The sequence below is a fragment of the Corvus hawaiiensis genome, chromosome 4 (assembly GCF_020740725.1).
Source record: "Corvus hawaiiensis isolate bCorHaw1 chromosome 4, bCorHaw1.pri.cur, whole genome shotgun sequence".
Classification (NCBI taxonomy): domain Eukaryota; kingdom Metazoa; phylum Chordata; class Aves; order Passeriformes; family Corvidae; genus Corvus; species Corvus hawaiiensis.
The window spans coordinates 18,674,595-18,694,521 of NC_063216.1; the positions used below are offsets into that span (position 1 = coordinate 18,674,595).

The 19,927-nt window shown below is 41.1% G+C and overlaps 1 protein-coding gene across 5 annotated transcripts in view; it reads left to right on the forward strand.

Annotated features, from left to right (window-relative positions):
* The window catches only part of ITPR2 (inositol 1,4,5-trisphosphate receptor type 2), a 247,831-nt gene that overhangs the window by 160,589 nt on the left and 67,315 nt on the right, over positions 1 to 19,927 (forward strand). For all 5 annotated transcript variants that reach the window (XM_048300591.1, XM_048300592.1, XM_048300593.1 and 2 more), the window contains 6 exons: positions 8,525 to 8,633; positions 10,180 to 10,367; positions 11,450 to 11,633; positions 12,216 to 12,472; positions 13,393 to 13,593; positions 15,547 to 15,657. In XM_048300591.1, the coding sequence (XP_048156548.1) occupies positions 8,525 to 8,633; positions 10,180 to 10,367; positions 11,450 to 11,633; positions 12,216 to 12,472; positions 13,393 to 13,593; positions 15,547 to 15,657 (1,050 nt within the window). The remainder of the gene's footprint in view (positions 1 to 8,524; positions 8,634 to 10,179; positions 10,368 to 11,449; positions 11,634 to 12,215; positions 12,473 to 13,392; positions 13,594 to 15,546; positions 15,658 to 19,927) is intronic.

The following is a 19,927-nucleotide window of genomic DNA, read 5'->3' on the forward strand; positions in this document are numbered from 1 at the left end:
CAGGGCAAGGGGGAATGGCTTCACACTGACAGAGAGCAGGTTTAGATTGGATATGAGGAAGAAATTGTTCCCAGTGAGGGTGGGGAGGCCCTGGCACAGGTTGCCCAGAGAAGCTGTGGCTGCCCCATCCCTGGCAGTGTCCAAGGCCAGGCTGGATGGGGCTCTGAGCAAGCTGGGATGGTGGAAGGTGTCCCTGCCCATGGCAGGGGTTGGAACTGGATGGGCTTTAAGGTCCCTTCCAACCCAAACCCCTCTATCATTCTTTGATTTTGTGATCCTTACTAGTAGACAAGGAAGAAGTTGAGAAATCAGTGGAACTGGTGGCAGGTAAAAATGAGCAAAAAAGTGAAATACAGGAATGCCTTCTGAGCCAGTTTTAAAGCCCTGAGCCAACAGGTGAAGATTGTGCTGTATCTGATCCAAAGCAAGGCAGGCACTGCATCTGCAGAGCATCCCTTAGCTAGTAAATCGGTATCTGTAACGCTCTGGCTTTGAAGTTCAACATAATAGCAATATGGCAAAAGACAATAATGTAATGAAATTGGTGTTTGGCCACTTCTATTATTTTGCCTTGCTACCTGTTTCAAATTGCTCATAAAACATCAAAGCACAGTAGTGCTCATAAGTATGCATCTGGAAATTAAGTGTCTGTTTTGGTAAATATTCACATTAGGGCACTTAGGGGTAATTTTTTTTTCTTGCAGAGCATGAGGAGTTCCACACAGAAATCCTGTTAACAAATAATAGGATTTGTGTGCACTACTCCCTGTGCATCACTTTGAAAGTTTACCCCCTGCAGCATAAGAGTTAGATAATTTCAGTCTTTGAAAATTGTGCTTCTCAGATCTGGTCTTTTCCTACAGTCTGTTATTGATGGTGCAATCATAAATGCTTCTGAATAATCGTGATCAAATCATACATTGTTTTCTTTTGGTGCTGGAGAACTTGAGTTATTGTGTGTCTCAGTGCTTTGTCTTGTACCGGAGGAAGTCTGAAAGGAGAAATTACAGAGGTGCAAACATGACCTGGTTTGTAAGTGCACAGTTTATATGCACAAGTGACAGATCTAAACAATAATATTTGCCCACAGCAAAGACCTGTTCTCTCTCTCTATATAAATGCATATATACATATCTAGAGATCTGATATTTGAACAAAAAAAAAGACATTGAGCAGCTACTAATACTTTATGGCCCAGTAGAAAAATTATATATAATTACAAATTCAAACTGTGTTTTTCAAAGTGTTTTCTTCTCAGTTCAAGTCTGAATGCCCCAATGCTGAGGTTTTTCACTAACCCAAACAATTTTTCTCTCCTGCTGTATTCCTGGTGGAGACACTTCTTAGCGGTACTGCCAAAAAAATCTTTCTCTTAATATGACACTTTCCTGAGTTTCTTCAGGGTGCAAGATTGGACAGTTATCAGGCAGAACCTGTGGGGTTTTTTTGCAGTGTATCCAGTATTCTTTTCCCTATCCATATTGAAAATGGACTGGCAATAGCAGTTGTTTTGCAATAGTTTGGCCCTTAAGCTTCCAGCTTTCTATGGAACCTGGAACTGCAAAGGAAAGAAGAATTAAAAGACTGCTTAAAAAATGAACTCCTTCTTAGAACAACTATAGTTTGGTTTTGGAGAAGGTCATGCTTGGTTTTATTTATCTGAATCTGTTAATGCATCTCTGCATTAGTTACAGTCTCAAGTTTATTGGTTAGTATTTGTGATGTAGGCAATTTGTATTGAGACAAGTGGGATTCCTCCCAGTTTTGTGTAGGATTGAACAATGGCACATTTTAAATGTGGGGTGTCTCTGCCTAATGAGAGACAGCTGAGAGGTGTGGGTGGCCAGCTCTGCTCTCCTAAGAGAACTGTGTCATGAAGTCTGGTGCATATTTTGGGTTGTTTTTTTCTTTTTAGACTTGGATAAAACGCTTTTGCCTGGCAAAGTGTGTGTCTGCTCCTTCTCCTACTTAAGTTGCTGGCAAATCTCCTGTTGATTTTAGTGGAAGCAGAACTGGACAGCAGCTGGACCCAACTTCATATTTAAAAGTGCTTTTTTCCCTGGGGTGAATAAACTCCCTAGTGTGCAAATAACTCTGCTGTTGGGTGTCATATTTTATTGGTGAAAATATATCACTTTCAACTATCAGTTGGCTATGAAAACATCTTGTTGCAAAAAGATCAAAACCAAGAAAAAGCTCACTCTGTGTAAAAGCAAACAAACAACTCCCCAAAACAAACAACTTCCCCCAATTCGTGAGCCCCCTGGAAGTTGCTGGCATCATGAAAACAGAAATTTTCCACTTTGTGGACATAATAGGAGTCAAGACTCCAGGGCTGTCTTCCAAGCCTGTGCTTGTGCAACACCGTGCGTGTGGTAGCCGTGGCCTCAGCTGATCCCTGTTGGAGATGGGGAGATTTCTGTGTCATCTTGCATTTCAAGAGCAGGTTGAATGATAATTTAAAGGGTTATAAAACCACGCGTAGTATCTTCACAGAAGCCACTTGCACAAAACTCCTTCTCCCACCATATTTTGTCTCCAAGAGAAATAAGGGAACAAAATGGGTGAAAAGCAACAACAACAACAAAAAAAACAAAAGCCAAAAAGGTCATCCTGAAGCAGGCACTCAGACCAAGCAGAATAGAAATTTCATTTATAAATAATGACAAGAAACATGTAGAAGTGGGTGTCTTTTAAACAGCCTTCATAGAAAGCCAGGCTTCTAACCTCATCTATATTTACTACAGGAAAAGGTGGCATGATGTCTTCATAGATTATGTGAGATGACATATTTTTGTCACCCAGCTTGTTCTCCTAATGTAGACCACAAAATCTTCAAATAGTTTCTGTCTGAGAAGCCACCTAGTCGTGGTTTAGTAACTGCCAGCAGTACAGACTATCACACCTCTTCTTAAGCTGTTCCAATAGCTAAATGCCACTACTGTTATATAAAATAAAAATAAAATTCATAACCCACAAACTGAATAACCCAGCTGCCTCTACCTCTTTTCTAGCTGAATTTCTCCGTTTTCAGCTTCTCACCAGCATGTCTTGCACCTTTTATCTTTAGACTGAAGTCATCCATTATATCAGATTTCTTATGTAGATAGTGAGAAACAGAGTTCATGGTTAGACTGATAAATTCAGTAGATTGAAAGCCTTGAATTTCTGATGAAAAGGCTTGTTTTATTCTGTAATCACTCTCATGGAGCTTCTCCAAACCTGATCCAATTTGTCAGCATTCTTCTTGAACTGTGGACACCAACTTGTGATGTGGTATTGCTACAGTAACGTGCCCCAGCATGTGAATAAGTAAGAGAGTCTCACAAATCCCACATAACAGCTCTTGTTACCCTTTGCAGAATTGTGGGATTTGGAGAGTTGTCATTGTACTGATTTTTCTCCTAGGCCTTTCATTCTTCCCTGAAGTCATGACCTCCTAGAACAGAATCCTCAATTTTTTTTGTGTGTTCTGTATTTTATTGTTATTAAGACATACAGAGGTTTGGGCATAATGACACTCATATTGTTTGCTTCTAGTCAGTTTAATAAATGATGCCTAAATTGTTAGCGGTGAATTGACCTCATCCCCCCTTTTCTTGTGTGTTCTTTCCAAACACAATTAATAATTATTTTCTGTATTATTTCACTTCATTAAGAAAAGCCCCAAATGAGGCAGACAATACATACTTTATGAGTTTGCCCATTAGAAGCCCATACATTTGTTTATAATTTCTTGCTTTAAATTGCACATTGAATTCTGTCAGTCGCTGAGTTGTTAAGCCATTTGATAACTATCCTTCTGGGCTTACTTAATCAAATATTTTGCCTTGCAGGATTGTGTCACACTGCACAGTTTATCAAACTTTACCAGAATGATATTTTCATTATTAGCAAAAGCAAAAGATAATCTTCAGAAGTTTCAGAAGGTCTGTTTTGGCGAACCTGTATTGAGGTGATTATTACAACATGACGCCACTATTAGAACTGCCATCAGTATCAAGTAGCTTCCTTTAATTGTGTGTTAATGGAATGCAAAATCAGCCAGTCCTTTGCCTTTCCCAGAACTCTTATCAAACTCACGGCAGAGAGCTGGATAGCATTAAAAAGTGTAAGAAGTACTCCCAAGTACTTTTGGAAAAGTATCATTGCATGTGAGATGTCTCATAGTTCTCTGGGATTTTGTGTCTCTTCAAACTTTCTGAAAACCTGTATTAGTAGACCAGAGATCCCCAACAGCTCCTCTTTTATACTTGGCTGCACGTTATTCAAATATGAAGATTTAATAAACCTAGTTTTCATGCCTCTTCCTGGATTAATGCTGAAATACGCTCACATCATCATCCACTGTATCACAGAAATACTGGTTGGATGCAGCTGCCTTTTCTGGGTAATCACTGATAATCTGAGCATTTCCACTTCATTAATTTAATACAGAGTGAGAACCAGAAGGGATCACCAGACCCTCTAGTTCAGCCTCCATAATGTCATAATTCCAATTCTTTAAGAAGTGTGCAGAGTTATTTAAGGCAGGACAGATAAGTTTTGGTGGTGTAATAGGGAGAGCTGGTGCTGATGCAGGTGTCCATGATAAGCCTTGGGTACCTCTCTCAGCCATTGCTTCTTTCCACATCCTTGTGTGGAACCAGCCTTTTGCAGGCTCAGAGAAGGCAAGTGAATAAACCATTGTATTAAGGCATTTAAATCAAGTTTAAAGACCAACAAGTATAATGAAATACGGATTGAGAAAACGTAATTTGTTTGTGTCTACATGTTCCTACTGGAATAATTATTCCCTATTGGAAACTTTTGCCTGTCAATCCCTAGCTATTTAAAACTGCAACAACAATATCCAGTTGTTGCTTTCTTGTGTCCTCAGTCTTTATCCTAGCTTTTGTTAGGGACAATGCAGTGGTATTCATCAGCAACAATAAGACTGTTATGTTTCATTGTGTTTTTTCCAAAGCTATACAATGTTCTAGCCATTATGGAAGGGTTGCAGTCAGCTGAGTGATGTTTACATGCCACTTCCATACCCTAATAAGAGGTATAAAATAAAGTGTATTGTAGCCAGCAGGGGAGAGATTCAGCTTGGAAGGCCAGGACTTCTGCCTCGTGTAGAAACACAGAGAGCACTGCACTGCCTAGCATGCTTTATTTTTGGCCTTTCCTTTAGTGCCACGAGTGTCAGTAGTAGCTGCTCCAAACTGCTTATTCATGCTGCTGCTGTGATCATTTGCTTTTGGGCACTATTAATTTTGTGGCTGTGCTAAGTTAGGAATCCATTTCCAAGGACATCAATGGCGTGGCTGTCTCACTTGTCCTGGCAGCAGCCGGTCTCGTCCCTGTGATGGGGCTGTTCTTGACTGTGTTTGTTGGCATTCCCATAAAAGCATTCCCACACACCTACACCAGTGGGATCAGCACTTTTTCTGGAAGCAGGATCTTTCCAGCTTTTTCTAGGATGGTGCCTCACAGTCACATGCTGGAGGTGACGGGTGTTTCTGATACATTCCTCAGGCATTTCTCTGGGCATTTCTCAGCCCCGGTTCGTGTGGCTGGGCTCTTCTGCTCTTTGTAGTGGCAGCTCATTTCACAAGACTCATGGAAGTCATATGGCTGCCTGAGGTCATCACAGAGAGGATGAAGATCCCGAGTTTGCAAATATGTGGGTTGAGCCTGGGGGTGCGTTTCTGACACAGCTGTCAGGCAAAGCAGAGGTTCCACCACATCTCTGCTTTTCAAACACGGCATCCTTGAGTCTTGACACTTTGGCTTCTGGGAACTATACCTGCTTCTGGATTCATGGGAGGTTGAGAGAAAGAAGGAATCCTAATAATTAAGACTTCTTGAAAGAAGAAATAAAATCTATGCCTTAGTTTGGATACGGGTGGAGCAGAATTCCCCTTTCAGTAGCCAATTGGAGAAGCATCTTCATATCCCCTGGTGTCTTTGAAGGTAACGAGGCAGGAGTAAGATCTGAGATGTGCTAGCAGATACTTCCTTCTAGGTAATCAGACCACAGTGCTAAATCACTCAGTTTATTAGTCAAAAGCTATTTTATGGTTTTAAACATTCTTCTTGGTAAAATAAGGGCTGTTTTGGTTGAACAGTAAAGCTTGTGACCACAGGTAGTATTCTTAACTATATATAGATGGCTTTTGGTGTTTCTTCCTGTGACTGCCCTGTGACTGTTTATATAATTTACCATTAGTCATCAACAGACTGCATAGGTTGCTGGTTGAGGAGGTTGACTCAAACTGAGTGGTTAGCCAAGTGCTATTGCAAATGCCAGCCTTTCTGATGAAAAGATCGTGTCTCAAGGCAGTGCCGATTCTGGATTGGGTCCTAGTTGGGAATTAGGAAGGGTTTCTGCTCTGTGATCCCATTTGTGTGACACAGTGTTGTGATTCTTTTATATATACATGCCTGAGAAAGCTTGAAAAGGGACTTCAGCCTTCTTCTCAGTCCATGTTTATCAGTTCTGGTGGGAACTCTTTTCCCATCAATAATATGTTGTTCTTCTTCAAGAGATGAGGAAAATGAGGTTCACTTTGCTGTGAGACACTGGGTTTTGGTCCCAGCTAGAGACAGGATGTTGAGCAGCAGGAGCTGATACTCTTACCCATCTTAAAATTGCTTATGAGCTTGGTTACTGTACCCTGTCCATGCACTCTGGGTTAAACCCCATCACAACCAGGTTGGGAAGGAGTCTGTCTCTGTGTGAGTTCCTCAGAGACTTCCTATTCTTTGCCTTCCTCTGTAGTGCAGAGCGCACTGGATTAAGCTCACCTGGAAAATCCACCCAATAAATTCCCTGTAGGTGATGCTTCTTATTTTTTTTGCAGCTGTCGCGGTATCCCACAGTGGTAGGGAGGAGAAGAGAGATCCAGCAGGCAGGAATTGTGCAGCAAGATTCATTTATTTAATTATTTTACAGCTCTTTTATAGAATTTTTTCTTCACAGTCTAATTGGTCAAAGGGTCAGCCACCCCTTGGGGTGATTGGCTAAAATCCTAAAACATCCATTGTCAAAATATTTTTCTACTTTACTACAAACAAAGCTCTGCAAGGTTGCAGGTGTTCATAGTTTATAGAACTCTACAAATATCTTCCATGAGAGAGAAAAATATCTCATGGGACTGGAAAGAAGCAAGAAAAATTCTTGCTAGCAGCAAGATTTGTATCCACATGCAGCCATTGTATTTATATCTTTTGCTATTTTACTGTAGACCTAGTACTTTCCTTGGCTGTTTGAGGCAATTCTGTACAGACTATTATCAAATGAAAACACCAAAATGTGAGAACTAGGAAAGAATGGCTGGTTCGTGTTGTCAGGCAACACACAAAATCCTGCATTTTGGCACTTGTTTCAGGTGGACAAGGCCATTGTCTTCAAGGCCCATGAAGCAGTGAAGCCCTGCTGTGGTGTGTGGTTGCCACTGGAAATACTGCCAAGTTAACAGAGAAGTGGGAGTGTGAGAGTGCTTGGATCTTGCTTCCCCACTGCCTGCTGTCTGTGGTGGCCACAGAGATGTTTTGATTGAAAAGTTGACTGCTGCACTAATGCGCAGGCACTGGTGAACTGCTGAATGCTGAGAATGTTTCTAGTGCACGTTTTTTAGAATTTTTTTCATTAAAACCAGCAGTTTAGTAAAAGCAAGGAAAGAATTGTTCAGTTTTACTGCCAGACTCTTAAAATGACCAATTTTCCCCTTCTGTGTTGAGCACTGGAGACCTTACTTATTCCTCTTTACGAAATCTGAGGTTACACATACGCCTACAGCTGTTGTGTCACCTCCTGCCTCTGTAAAGCTGCGTGTTGACTGCAGGTGTTCTGTGGAGACTGAAGGCAAACTAAAAATGCCAGGTAATTGGTACCCCCGACTCTCAATCCAGCATGTCTTGAGTTGCAGAACACAAGTGAAATGAAAGGGAAGCTCTTCAGAGAGTTGCATGCAAATTTTGACTGGTTGTGGTTTTGGAAGTGAAGGAACAAGGAGATACAGAGAATGCTTTTTAAGCTGTTCTATCAAATGTCATATCTCTGTTTTAATATTTTATGTGATGTGGCTTCTTTCAGATGATCAGCTGGATTATCTGAGATCAGAGAAAAGGGAGTGGTACTACTCAGCTGCAGAAAATAGGAAGAAAGTGCTGCCATGGCAGGGTAGGGCACAGACATACTGACTGCAGAGCACTGGCTATTTGTGGAGCTTGTTTCAATATACACATCTCACAGATAGCCAGTCAGAATTACTGAGGTGGAGGTGTTTTATTTATAATCAATAAGTTTAAAACAAACTTCAAAAAAAGTTTATACAATGCTATTTTAGAATTTTTCCCCTGGGATTTGTTAGATAAGATTAGGTATTTGTTTTCTGGACAACCTTCCTATTTGTGTGTTTACTAATTATAATGGAAAGACCTACTAAATTATGTATCTGTGTTAAACACCTTGCTTTTCAAACAAAGGAAATTGGCCACAACTCTCATTTCTTCTATTTTTATCTTTCTCTTAAAGGGCAACACTTTAAGGAAAATCCTCCTGTATCGGTACTTTAAAGGGGAATATGGAAGTGGTATGAATGGCCCCCTGTCTGCCAGCTACAGCAAAACTGCACAAGTGGGAGGTAAATCAACACACATCGTTTCAAGAGAGCAAAATTAGCAGCACCATTTTTTCTAATAGGCACATTGGACATGCTCCAGGCATTCAGTTGGTAAATAAATCAAACATGTTCTGTAACCACTTAGAAGAGAGGTAGTGTCAGACTCTTCCTATTTTTAAGTTGCACACACTTGTCTCAGATTGTGCGTTTGGATGTACCAAAGTAGGTACCAGGAAATCCTCATCCAGAAAATCAGCAAAGCACTAAACTTTTGAAGAGAGATGATGTTGTTTCTGGAGACTAAAAAATTTTTTGATGTTCTAGATCCTTTGTTGATACATGGAAAAGAAAAGATCTAAGGAAAACTTGTCACAAAACTACTGGTTAGACAACAGAACAGATTTTCCTGAGAGGTTGTAGGATGTGTCAGTTCTTGTTACAACTTTGCTGGACAAGACTCTGATGAACCTGTCCTATCTTCCTGTGGGCAGGAAGTTTCAGCAGATGATCTCTGTAGGTCCATTATAATTTTTTGTATCATTCTGCTGTAGAAGCCACAGGAAGTTACTTCAGGGTGGTTTCTAGGAAAACCCATAATAAGGGATGTCATAGGAAATGAGGCAGGAGCTGTATAGAGCCAGGTCAAAACTGCATACTGCATTTTGCATTTTCAGTGCACACTGAAGGCATGCCCAGATTTGTCAGCTTTTTCAGATGTTACCCAGCCGTTCCTCCTTAGCTATGTCGATGTAGACACTGGAAATCTTTACAGTCTTAATATCCTATACGCCAAATTTCTCTCCCTAATAAACAAGAGACTGAAGTTTTACTGTTTTTTAGTTGTCTCTAAAAGTTGTGTGTGTATGGCTTCATCACAAAGTCTGAAGCATTTTAATCAGTTTAATCAAAGTAGTACTGGCTGATTAAAGCAGTACTGTATTTTTACTAATGAAGTAGGCGCAGTTACATCTTTAGAGAAGTAAGTATAGCAGGAAAGATGATCATCTGTGATAATAAAAGGTGGTTGATTTAATGAGCTAATACAATTTAGCAAAATTTCTTCAACCCACACCTTTAATTGGGATTAACTCAAGTCTGTGTTGTTAAAGAATGTCATGATGATGATGACGATGATGATGACCTAGGAGCTGGCAAAAGCATTTGGCTGGAAGGGCAGGGTGGATTTACCAGGACACAATTTTTTGTATAGAAGAGCAGATTTAAAAGTGGTTTCAGAGCACTGACTCTACTCACAGTTTAGTGTATGCAGCAGTGGAATTAAGAAAGGGTTCAGTGAACAAATCAGTGTCATTTCCAACTTATTTATTGTCTGAATATCATGACAGAACAATGGCTTGGGGATTTGTTTTATTTCTTATTCTTTGAACCCAACATTGCAGTTTCATACAAAACTCTTGTTTTTATCAAAGGGAATTTTGCCTGACAGAATTTCAAAATTAAATTTATTATGATGCTATTGTGTGCTTTATCACTACTGATAGGTTTGTTTTCATATATGTGTGTGAAGCAGACTTGAATGGTATTTGTGTATTTGTCTCATTTGCAGGTGGATTTTCAGGACAAGATGCGGATAAGTCTGGGGTGACCATGTTTGATATCCAGTGCCTCCTGGACAAAGAAGGTGCCTCAGAACTGGTCATAGATGTGATAGTGAACACCAGAAATGACAGGATTTTCTCAGAAGGCATTCTGCTTGGTATTGCACTGCTTGAAGGTGGAAATACGCAAACACAGGTACTTATTTAATGTGCTTATTCACATATTGATTCTCAGATGCATGTGGTCTGGAGACAAATAAAGAGAACCTTTTTGCTGTGAGTCCTGTGAAAAGTTTGTCACTAGAATATGTACCACTGTAATACAAATGTAAATATGCCCTACTGCTATGCAGTATCTCATAGTGGAGGATCTTCAGCAGAAGAAAATGTTTTTGAGCTGTCCCTTTCTGTTTAGCACTGTGCTGCTTTTAATCCGGTCATTGCCATGTGAGCATTATCCCCAGTTATTTGATGTCACTCTTGTTAAAATTAAAAATTATAATACTTCTAACTTTATAATGACAAATTATTTTCTGGAAACCTTTAGAGACATTCATCAAAATCTCCAAAGAGAAAAAAAAAAGTCATTTAGGAAAACCAGTATCCCAGTCCACAGAAAATATCTGCTTTAAACTATGGATTCTAGGTTTTTTTGTGAATTATATCCCTCTCACCCAGATTTAGCCAAACATTCAATCATGCAAGATGATTGAGGGAAGAGAGAGAATTGATATGATGAGGGAAGGCTGGGAGAATTGGGATTTTTTGTAAACTGTTGCAAATGGTACTCAGCCTCCTTGACAGTTATACTAAGGGACTGGAATTAATAACCTAAAATATTATTTAATATTAAACTCTGTCTGTAGCACAAAAAAAAGGAATATAATCCAAGCTATAATATTACGTATTAGATGTTCCATGCTTCCTCTTGTTGTTACATAATAAGTTACTTTTCACTGTTATTTGTAGATGGATTATGAAGCCTGGAGAAATGGAGAGTGTCACAAAGTAATTTAACTTCAAGTACAATATTGTGACATTTAAAAGACTGCAAATAGCACTGTTCACCATTTTACCCAAATTTTAAAATATTGTCATCAATCTTTGTTACCAGCCTTGTATATCACTTTGTGAAAGAACTGGTCAGGCAGTGGCCAGCATTTGTTCTGTGCAAGTGAAGTAATTATTCATTATTTGTTTCACAAAAGAAATAGTGTATTTTTGTATTTCTTCTTCCATAGAAGATTGATATCTAAAGAGTTTTTTTTTTTTTTTCAGTATTCAACTTACCAGCAACTAAAGGAGCAGAAAAAGTCAGAAAGGTTCTTTAAAGTGCTGTATGATCACATGAAAGCTGCTCAGCAGGAGATCCGATCCACAGTGACAGTGAACACTATCGATTTGGGGAGCAAAAAGAAAGAGGATGACAGTGACCTCACCATATCTGTTCCCAAAAAGAGAGGTAAGGAGGCACCCCTGTGAAAGAGGGGAGCAGGGCATTGCATGTACTGCACCACTGATGCTCTGTTAAGCTGATCAATAAACTTTAATACTAATCATTGCCAGTTTGCATCCTTTGCCTGATTTTCTGTTAATTATAGTCCATCTCAGGTCAGCTACAAGGAATTAGCTTTAATGAAATCAGTGAAGCTCTGCCAGTTTGCATCAATGAAAAATATAGGACCATATTTTTAGAGGAGCAGAAGCAGAGGCTGCTGCTAGTGGGGATATTTCACAAGAGCAAGCGCAGGAACTGATTTCCCACCCTGTGGTCTTCCCATTGTTCTCATCATTTATTGTATATGGGAGAGAAATAGTAGGGCTTTTTGTGTTAATGTTCTGTTTCACTCTGGTTTGTGGTTTATTTGGAACGTGTTATCCCTGCATGAATGTTGCTTTGATATTCTTTGTGAGTTGCCTAGAGGTCTTTGAAAAGTTAGGCACCAACAAAGAAAAAGTTGCATTCATTATTATTGTTTTCTTATTGTTTAATCAAATGGGGAGAAAGACTTTCAAAAATGAAGGAAAATTATCTTCTTTGCAGTTAAGGATTCAACCCTGCATCTGAAAGAGGGAATGAAAGGACAATTAACAGAAGCATCTTCTGCAACCTCCAAGGCTTACTCTGTGTACAGAAGAGAAATGGACCCAGAAATAGATATGATGGGCTCGGGAACAGATGCTGCAAATGCAGAAGAGAAGTCTGCAGAAGAAGCAGTCATGAGCCCTGCCATTGCAATCATGCAACCAATATTGAGATTTCTTCAGCTACTCTGTGAGAACCACAACCGAGAGCTCCAGGTAAAGTGTTTTGAGCTGAGCTTTTATAGGGGTGTAGTTAGAGGGGCTGCACCTTCATAAGGGGAGAAAAACATGCCTGTGCCTGGTTCCTGTTACAGAATAGGAGTGTCTGAAATGTTGGGTTTTTTTGGTCCAAGGGAAAAAAAAACCCTTTTAAAGAACCATTTGGGTGCTGTGACGGAGGGGCACGTGTTTATATCCTCAGAATTGCTTGGGGATCTCAGCACAGCCACATGGAACTGAGAAGGGTCTAAATGTCCCTGTTAGTAATGTTCCTGTGCACAACTGGTGGAACACTTACCACAGATTTGAAGAGCCCAGGAAGTTTCTGGGTACTGCCCTTTCCCCAAAGTATTACAGTTGAATGCTTTAAGGTGCTACATGTGTCCCTGCTATCAGCTCTTTTGGTAGGAATTACTGTCCCCATAGCAACCTCTGCAAAATATATTTTCTGCAAACAAACCTCAGTGCCGTGGCCAGGAGCCTCCCTTCCAGCGGTGGTTGGGGTGGTTTGAGCTGAGCTCCTGTTCTGCCAAGGACCAGCCATAATGTGCCACCAGACCACCAGACCCACTCAGCTGTGGGGCAGCAGCTTCCAAGAGAAGGGCTGTAATGGGTGGATGGGAGCAGGTATGCAGGACATATAAAAGACATTTAAGGCCAGTGCAGATGTTTGCCAAGTTGACTTTCCTAAGCCCTCCTTGCTCTATGATTTAATCAGACAAGAGTTCTCAGCTGATGCATTAAGGCCTGATATATTTTCTATAGTAGTGCAGCGTACTTCAGTACCTGAGACACACTGGTCATATGGTCATAAATTGTATCTGTCAATGTTTTCATGAAAAAGGACTTTGTTTGCCTTGACTCTCTTCCTTTTCTTTTTTTTCTTTTTTTTCGTGTTCCTTTCCTTCATCCACCAGAATTTTTTAAGGCACCAAAACAATAAAACAAATTACAACCTCGTTTGTGAGACCCTTCAGTTTTTGGACTGCATCTGTGGGAGCACCACAGGCGGGCTGGGCTTACTGGGGCTTTACATCAATGAGAGGAATGTGGCTCTCGTCAACCAGACGCTGGAAAGCTTGACGGAATATTGCCAGGGCCCGTGCCATGAAAACCAGGTAGGGCTCAAGAACTTCTGGATGCAGAAGGCTATATCTGAATGTTGGTGTCTGGGTGCTTATCACAAACCTTTCAGTATTTCTGGTAACATAAATTCACTTGTAGCTGCTATGACTAGACTTAACACGCTTCAAGCTTTCCTAAGGCCTGAGCGACCCTTTTAAGTCAGAACTCAAACCAGGCTCTTCCTGTACTACCTCTTCTTCCTTTGAGGGTTTACAGTCTTTTTGGAGAGAGTTTCATATTTTACGTTGCTGTGTCCATGGCTTAAACCTCACTTTTTGAGACTGGATTTGGAGTCACGGTTTTGGAAATGCATTGCAAACACAGACTTGTGTTCTTCATTTTCACACAGTTCGCCCTTTCTGGTGTTTATACACATTGCTAACATTTACTTTCCATATTTCACATAACTGCCACAAAGTTTAACTTGCTATGCTGCCATACCACTTAGCATCATCTTTAATTATGGTATCAGTAGTGAAATGGATGAGACTAAAGACCATGCTTCTGGTCTCCTGTACTTTGCTCACTGCAGTCTTTTGAAGTCACACAGCTGTGACTTTTGGTAAAAGTCTCTTTAGTGCCGTGCTGAAGAAGTGTAGCAAGGTAAAGGATGTAGTTACTTGCTGCCATATTTGATCTGAAGAGAACTGCGGTGAAGTTGTCATAGTGGATGAAACTGCAGAATTTTTGCTATGGATTAGCAGTGGGAAAATTGTGGTGAGCAAAATTACAGAAGCAATCTGTTGTTTATGCGAGAAATAGCTGAAGAAATACATGCAATATTAATGCTTCTTCATTAACGAGCACCAATGAAATGTAAAGTGCTATTACTGCCATTGCTGGTAATCAGCTGCATTTACTTAATATTTTTAAAACAAACAAAAATCCTTTAGTGGACTAAATTTTGAACAGTCAAATTCAATCCACTTATGAATGGGAAAAACAACTGTATAAAAGGTATAGCTGCAAGACTGGAGATGAAAAAAAAATGTTACAAGTTAATGTGTTCTCCAACAAATTTACATGAGAAGCACTGGAAGAACACTGATATGGAAGGGAATGATGAATTACACTTTATTACTTAGACCTATCTGCTGGGAAGTCACTCAGGATTTGAGCTACCCTTGTTTACACCAACTCCAAGTCTGATTCAATATATTTCAGGGGCAAATGCTCCATGCTCTCATTTTTATTTTCCCCCCCTCTCTGTCTTTCTGGAAGACTTTTCCTTTCCTAGTGACCTATAAACCTGCCAGAGTAAAGTGCCACAGGCTCTTGTATAACTGACTCTTACATGCAAGGCCTAGAACATCCAGAACTCCAGCTGTAAAGGCATTTGGGAAGTACCATTGGTCACAAATGGAGCTTTGAATTCCATATCCAGAAATACCCTTCTGTGCAAGACATGTCCAGATGCATGTAGAGAACCTTGATTTTCATGAGCACTTCATGCTATAACAGCAATATTAATGCTGGCTGCTGAGGGCAAATGAAGAATCTGAGCGTGCAAATTTGGTTGTGCCTGCAGTCAAGCTTGCCTTTTATGTCTGAGGCTGGCATGTGCTCAGCTGAATCTGGCAGTGCTCCTGAGGGCTGCTGTCTGTAACTTGTACCACTTGGTGCCAAGCCCTGCAGGATTCACTGGGAGCAGATTTTAGCTTGCACCACCTTTTTTCCAGTTGGGTGTTTCACTGCTGGCAGTGTTTGGGTTAGTTCTGTACACACAAGTCTCCCCCAGCACTTCTTGTGGCATGTTTTCAGGCTGTTCTGCTTTGGCTGAAAGGTTCATTGCTGTTGCAAGGTGGTTTACGTTCTGGGTCCTTCTTTTGGAAATTTCCTGATGTGCATATTCTCTCCCTCCCTCTGGCTGTATTGTCTCCCTCTTTTCCCTGCTCCTCCCCTCCCTCCCTCCTGCCCTTGCCCCATTCCTTTCTCTTATTTTGCAGACATGCATAGCCACCCATGAGTCTAATGGGATTGATATTATAATTGCTCTCATCTTGAATGACATAAACCCTCTTGGCAAATACTGCATGGACTTGGTGCTTCAGCTCAAGGTACAGTATATGTAAATTTGTTTATTTGCATTTGGGTAATAACGGAAGACATACCTATGTGAGAGCTCTAGGCAGCCTGACATTTACTTAATCTTACCATTGTGCAATATGCTCAGAAGCCTTTGGGAAAAAAAGCTTGCAAATGAGTTCATCTCAGCTTCAGAATCCTTATCAGGCCTTCTGCCATAGGCTTTTTGACCCACTCCTGTGTTTGGGACTATGTCCTCAGCTTTTTCTTTTAAAAAATCCTATCAATCAGGCATGACACAGCTAGCATGAAAAGTCTGTAATGTGGATTAAAAATCTCTCAAGACTGATAAATAGCCATACTGTACAGGCATGCAACAAGTCAGACATTCTCTCTAAATACTTTGAATTCTTCAAAATTATTTGAGAAGGAAATACTGTGAAAAAGAATAATGCATCAGGTGACCTGCAATGTCAAATAAAGTTGAAAACAAGGTTCAAGTAAATTGTACTTTATTTCCCTTCTCAGTGTCCTCTAAGGGAAAACACAAAGTGTAGAGTGTGAGGGCATAGCCTAGAGCAGGAGGGCTCGTAAAGTAATTTTGTTCTATATTCTGGGGAGAGTTGGACAGGCTCTTAGATAAGTTTCTCCTGCCTGTGTGCCAGTGCATGTGGAGGGGAGCTCTGCAGCTGTACTGTCTGCCAAGCAGGGTAGAATCTGTCCAGGAGGAGCCCTGGGTTATTGCCTTTTCTTGCCTCCCAAATTAAGTATTTCCATTGCAGATGGTCTGTTTCCTCCCCAAACCAGCAAATACTTTGTGGTAGCTGCATTGCATCATATTGGCAACATTATACATGTCTAATAAAATAATTAATATAGCTATATATCATGTACAATGAAACATTGAATCAACAGTGCCTTACATATGATTTTAATAACTGTAATTACATTTTTGAATGGCAATATAATTCAGGCCCCCCTCTAGCAAAACACTTAGGCAGACATTTAACTTTGAACATGCAGACAGTTCTTTTGAAGTCCAAATTTCAGTCTCTGTAAAGATGTAGCTGCGTTCACTCCAGTGCCATTTTGATTTGCCATTGTTGTGAGGCTAGCAAATGGTTGTAGAACAACCTTCCTGTGTAGTAGCCAAAAATGGAGTTCAGAGACAGCTCTGCAAGGACCAGTGAGACCCTGTTCACAGGAGGCCATCTGTGCTCAGACTCACTCAATTAGCAGACATCGTGGTGGATGATAGCAGAGGTTCAAACTGTGGAAATGGTTCAGATTTTACAGAATCACAGAGTCATTTGTTTTAATAGGGATGTCTTGAGGTCATCTTGTCCAAGCCCCCTGCTCAAGCAGGGTCAGCTAGAGCAGGTTTCCCAGGACCATGTCCAGCTGAATATCTCCGCAGCTGGAGACTCCACAACATTTTGGGCACCCTATCCCACTGTTTGATCCCTGTCACAGTATAAAAGTGTTTTCTTGTGTTTAGATAGAATTTCATGGGTGTCTTATTTTGTCTCTTGCCCTCTCACCGGACACTGCTGAGAGGGGTCTGGCACCCTCTTTTAGATTTCCTCCCACCAGGTATTTATACACATTGATAAGATCCATCTGAGCCATCTGTACTCCAGGCTGAACTCACAACTTTCAGTGGCTCCTTATATGAAAATTGCTCCATTCCCTTCATCATTTTTATGGCTTTTTGCTAGACTCTCGTTCCATTATGTCCATATCATTCTTGTACTGGAGCTGGACACGTTGCTGGGCAAGATGTGATCTCAAGAACTGGATCCAAATTAAGAAGCTGCCCTTTTTGATTTTGAGTGGCAGCACATTGAAATATTAAAGCAATGAGTTTACCAAGTAATGTTTAACATTGACACACACATTGTCAGTGTTCATAGGCAACTTTGAAGTCGCAAATACATAAACTTTGTGTTGAAAATACAGAATTCAAAGTATATAGGCCCATACATTTACACTTACAAACAAGCTCAGACACTGTTTTCAGGGGACATTGTATGTTGAACTTACACCTCCCAACCAGAGGAAAGGCAATGCAGAGTTATATTTTCCCATGCCATCTTAGTTTAGCTTGTTTTGCACATAGTTTTTGATGTGGTATTTAATTACATCTTCATGGATTATATTTTCCAGTGGACTCCCGAATCATGTAGTGAGCAGAGCAGACAGTGCTCACTGAGTGCACAGATGGCCAGTGCTCTATTCTGCCTCTTTTTAATTTTGAGTGTGACCCCCTGGCCTTCCTTACTGACTGGTGTGTAAGCCCTGGCACACAGTAAGACCTCAATATCTGCCACATCTGTGACAGGATGAAGAGACATTGTCAGTCTAAGGGTACAGAGAGTCTAATACAGGTGTCTTCTTTTTTTTCCTCATAGCTGTATCTAGTTGCTTCACTCATTAATTTATTTGTCCAAAATTTTTCTCAGGAGATGAGATGGGAGACCAGGTAAAGGTGGAGTGAAGAGTAGAAGTGCTTTGGGCTGTCCTGTTTTTTAGCACCTGGAAACTGATTTTTCTCAGTACTAATGTGTTACGAACTTTGTGCTGTATTTTCCAAGTGATGGACTTCTTTTCCTCACTGATGTCTGGGATTAGAAATCAGATCCAAATGTTCAGAAAGTGAGGAATAAGTAGTCAAATAACCATCTCAAATGCCTGCTGTAATTCTAGTCCATGGCATGGCACTTCTGCTGAGTCAGAAGCAAGAAGCTGGCTGTTGATGACACGAAGTTCTACCTACCCTCTACCTTTCCCAGCTTCCTGGGAGCTGCAGCAGATTTCTGTCCATCCCCAGGGTTGTCTGCACTGGGAAATAGATTCAAAGTCCTCCTCACCCCTGAGTGAGTGGACTGATGCCTTCCTCCTGTTTCCTCCTTTTCCTTACCAAGCTACCTGGGAGCCTGTCATGGCCCCTTCCCTCCTCCTCAGTTTGAGATCCTACCAGTGCTACCACAACTGACTTGATCACTACTGTAAGGGAAAACTGCAGAAGAGGAAGCATCCTGCTTTTCAGAACAGCATCCTGTTAGGAATCCTCATCAAAATGCTGTCCTCTCCCTCCACGTGTTCTCGTTCACTGTGCACGTTAAACTTCAGCAGTGTTGGTTGCAAGGTAAAGAGTCTGACTTGACCTTTCCCATGGATGGTCCTGATTTGATTTGGAAGCAAAAGGAAAGGGACATGGCAAAACTCATATGGAGTGCTGTTCTCCTTGAGCCAGTCCCAATTAGGTCTTCTCATCTGTTGTTCTTTGTCCTTACCTCATTCCTGTGTCGGCAAGCCCAGGCTCCTCTGTCCTGGCTTCTCTCTCAGCTCCCAGCCTCTTCTCCCAGAAGTTTCTAATTCCCCAGTTATGTACAAGTCTTCATTCTAATCTACTCTCCTTCCATTTACCTTCAGTCTCATCCTTCAGTCCTCCAGTCAGAGGTGTTTAATCCTCAGCTTAACACAGCCCAGAGCAAGCTGCTTTGAGCAGGGGCTGGACTCCTGGAACCTTAGTCCAGAGGGCAACCTTTAGTGTGTGGTTTTATGATCCAACCTGCATGGCTTTGTGATTCTGTGCTCACCAAGAATAACCCCTGTAGGCTTTTAGCTGTGGAATTAGTGTGTTTCTGCTCTGTGGTACTCAAACTGTAATTTTCAAAATGCTTCCGAGTTGGACGAGTTTGGCTGGGAGACTTTGACTCGTGTGATTGTTCTATTGGCCTCTAGTGCTCCTTATTTTCAGCTCTATCATCAAAACTTGGGGATGCAAAGTCTGCTTAAAACACAAGTTGCTTAAACATGTAGGGAATAATGTCTTTCTTTTTGCCATGGTCCCAAAAGGAGCTGAACCCTTTTCCTCTGAAACTGCCCATGCCAATTGTCTGAGGCACACCCTCACTGGAGAAATTTCAGCTGCAATTGTTGATAATGGCAATAAGCAGCTGAGAATGAGGTTGTAGGGCGGGTTGGGAGTTTTCCTGGTCCCTACCTCTTCCCTTGGGGCTGCCTCCTGCTTCCAGGTGTTCCAACAGCTCGGTCTGTAACAGGGGATGATGAGGGGATGCTGTGACAGGTCAGCCAAGGCAACCCTGCTCTGCCAGAAAGCAGCCAGACCTCCAGAACCATTCTTCCTCTCCACTTCACCACAGCTGATTTAATTGGAAGACAGACGGGTCTCTGAAGTCTGAGGCACCATTGGGCTACTGGTGCTAAAGCTCATGCTGTGTAATCCTCAGGAGAGATTTGGTGAAAAGCAGCCAGTTGACAAAGCAAAGGTTGTCT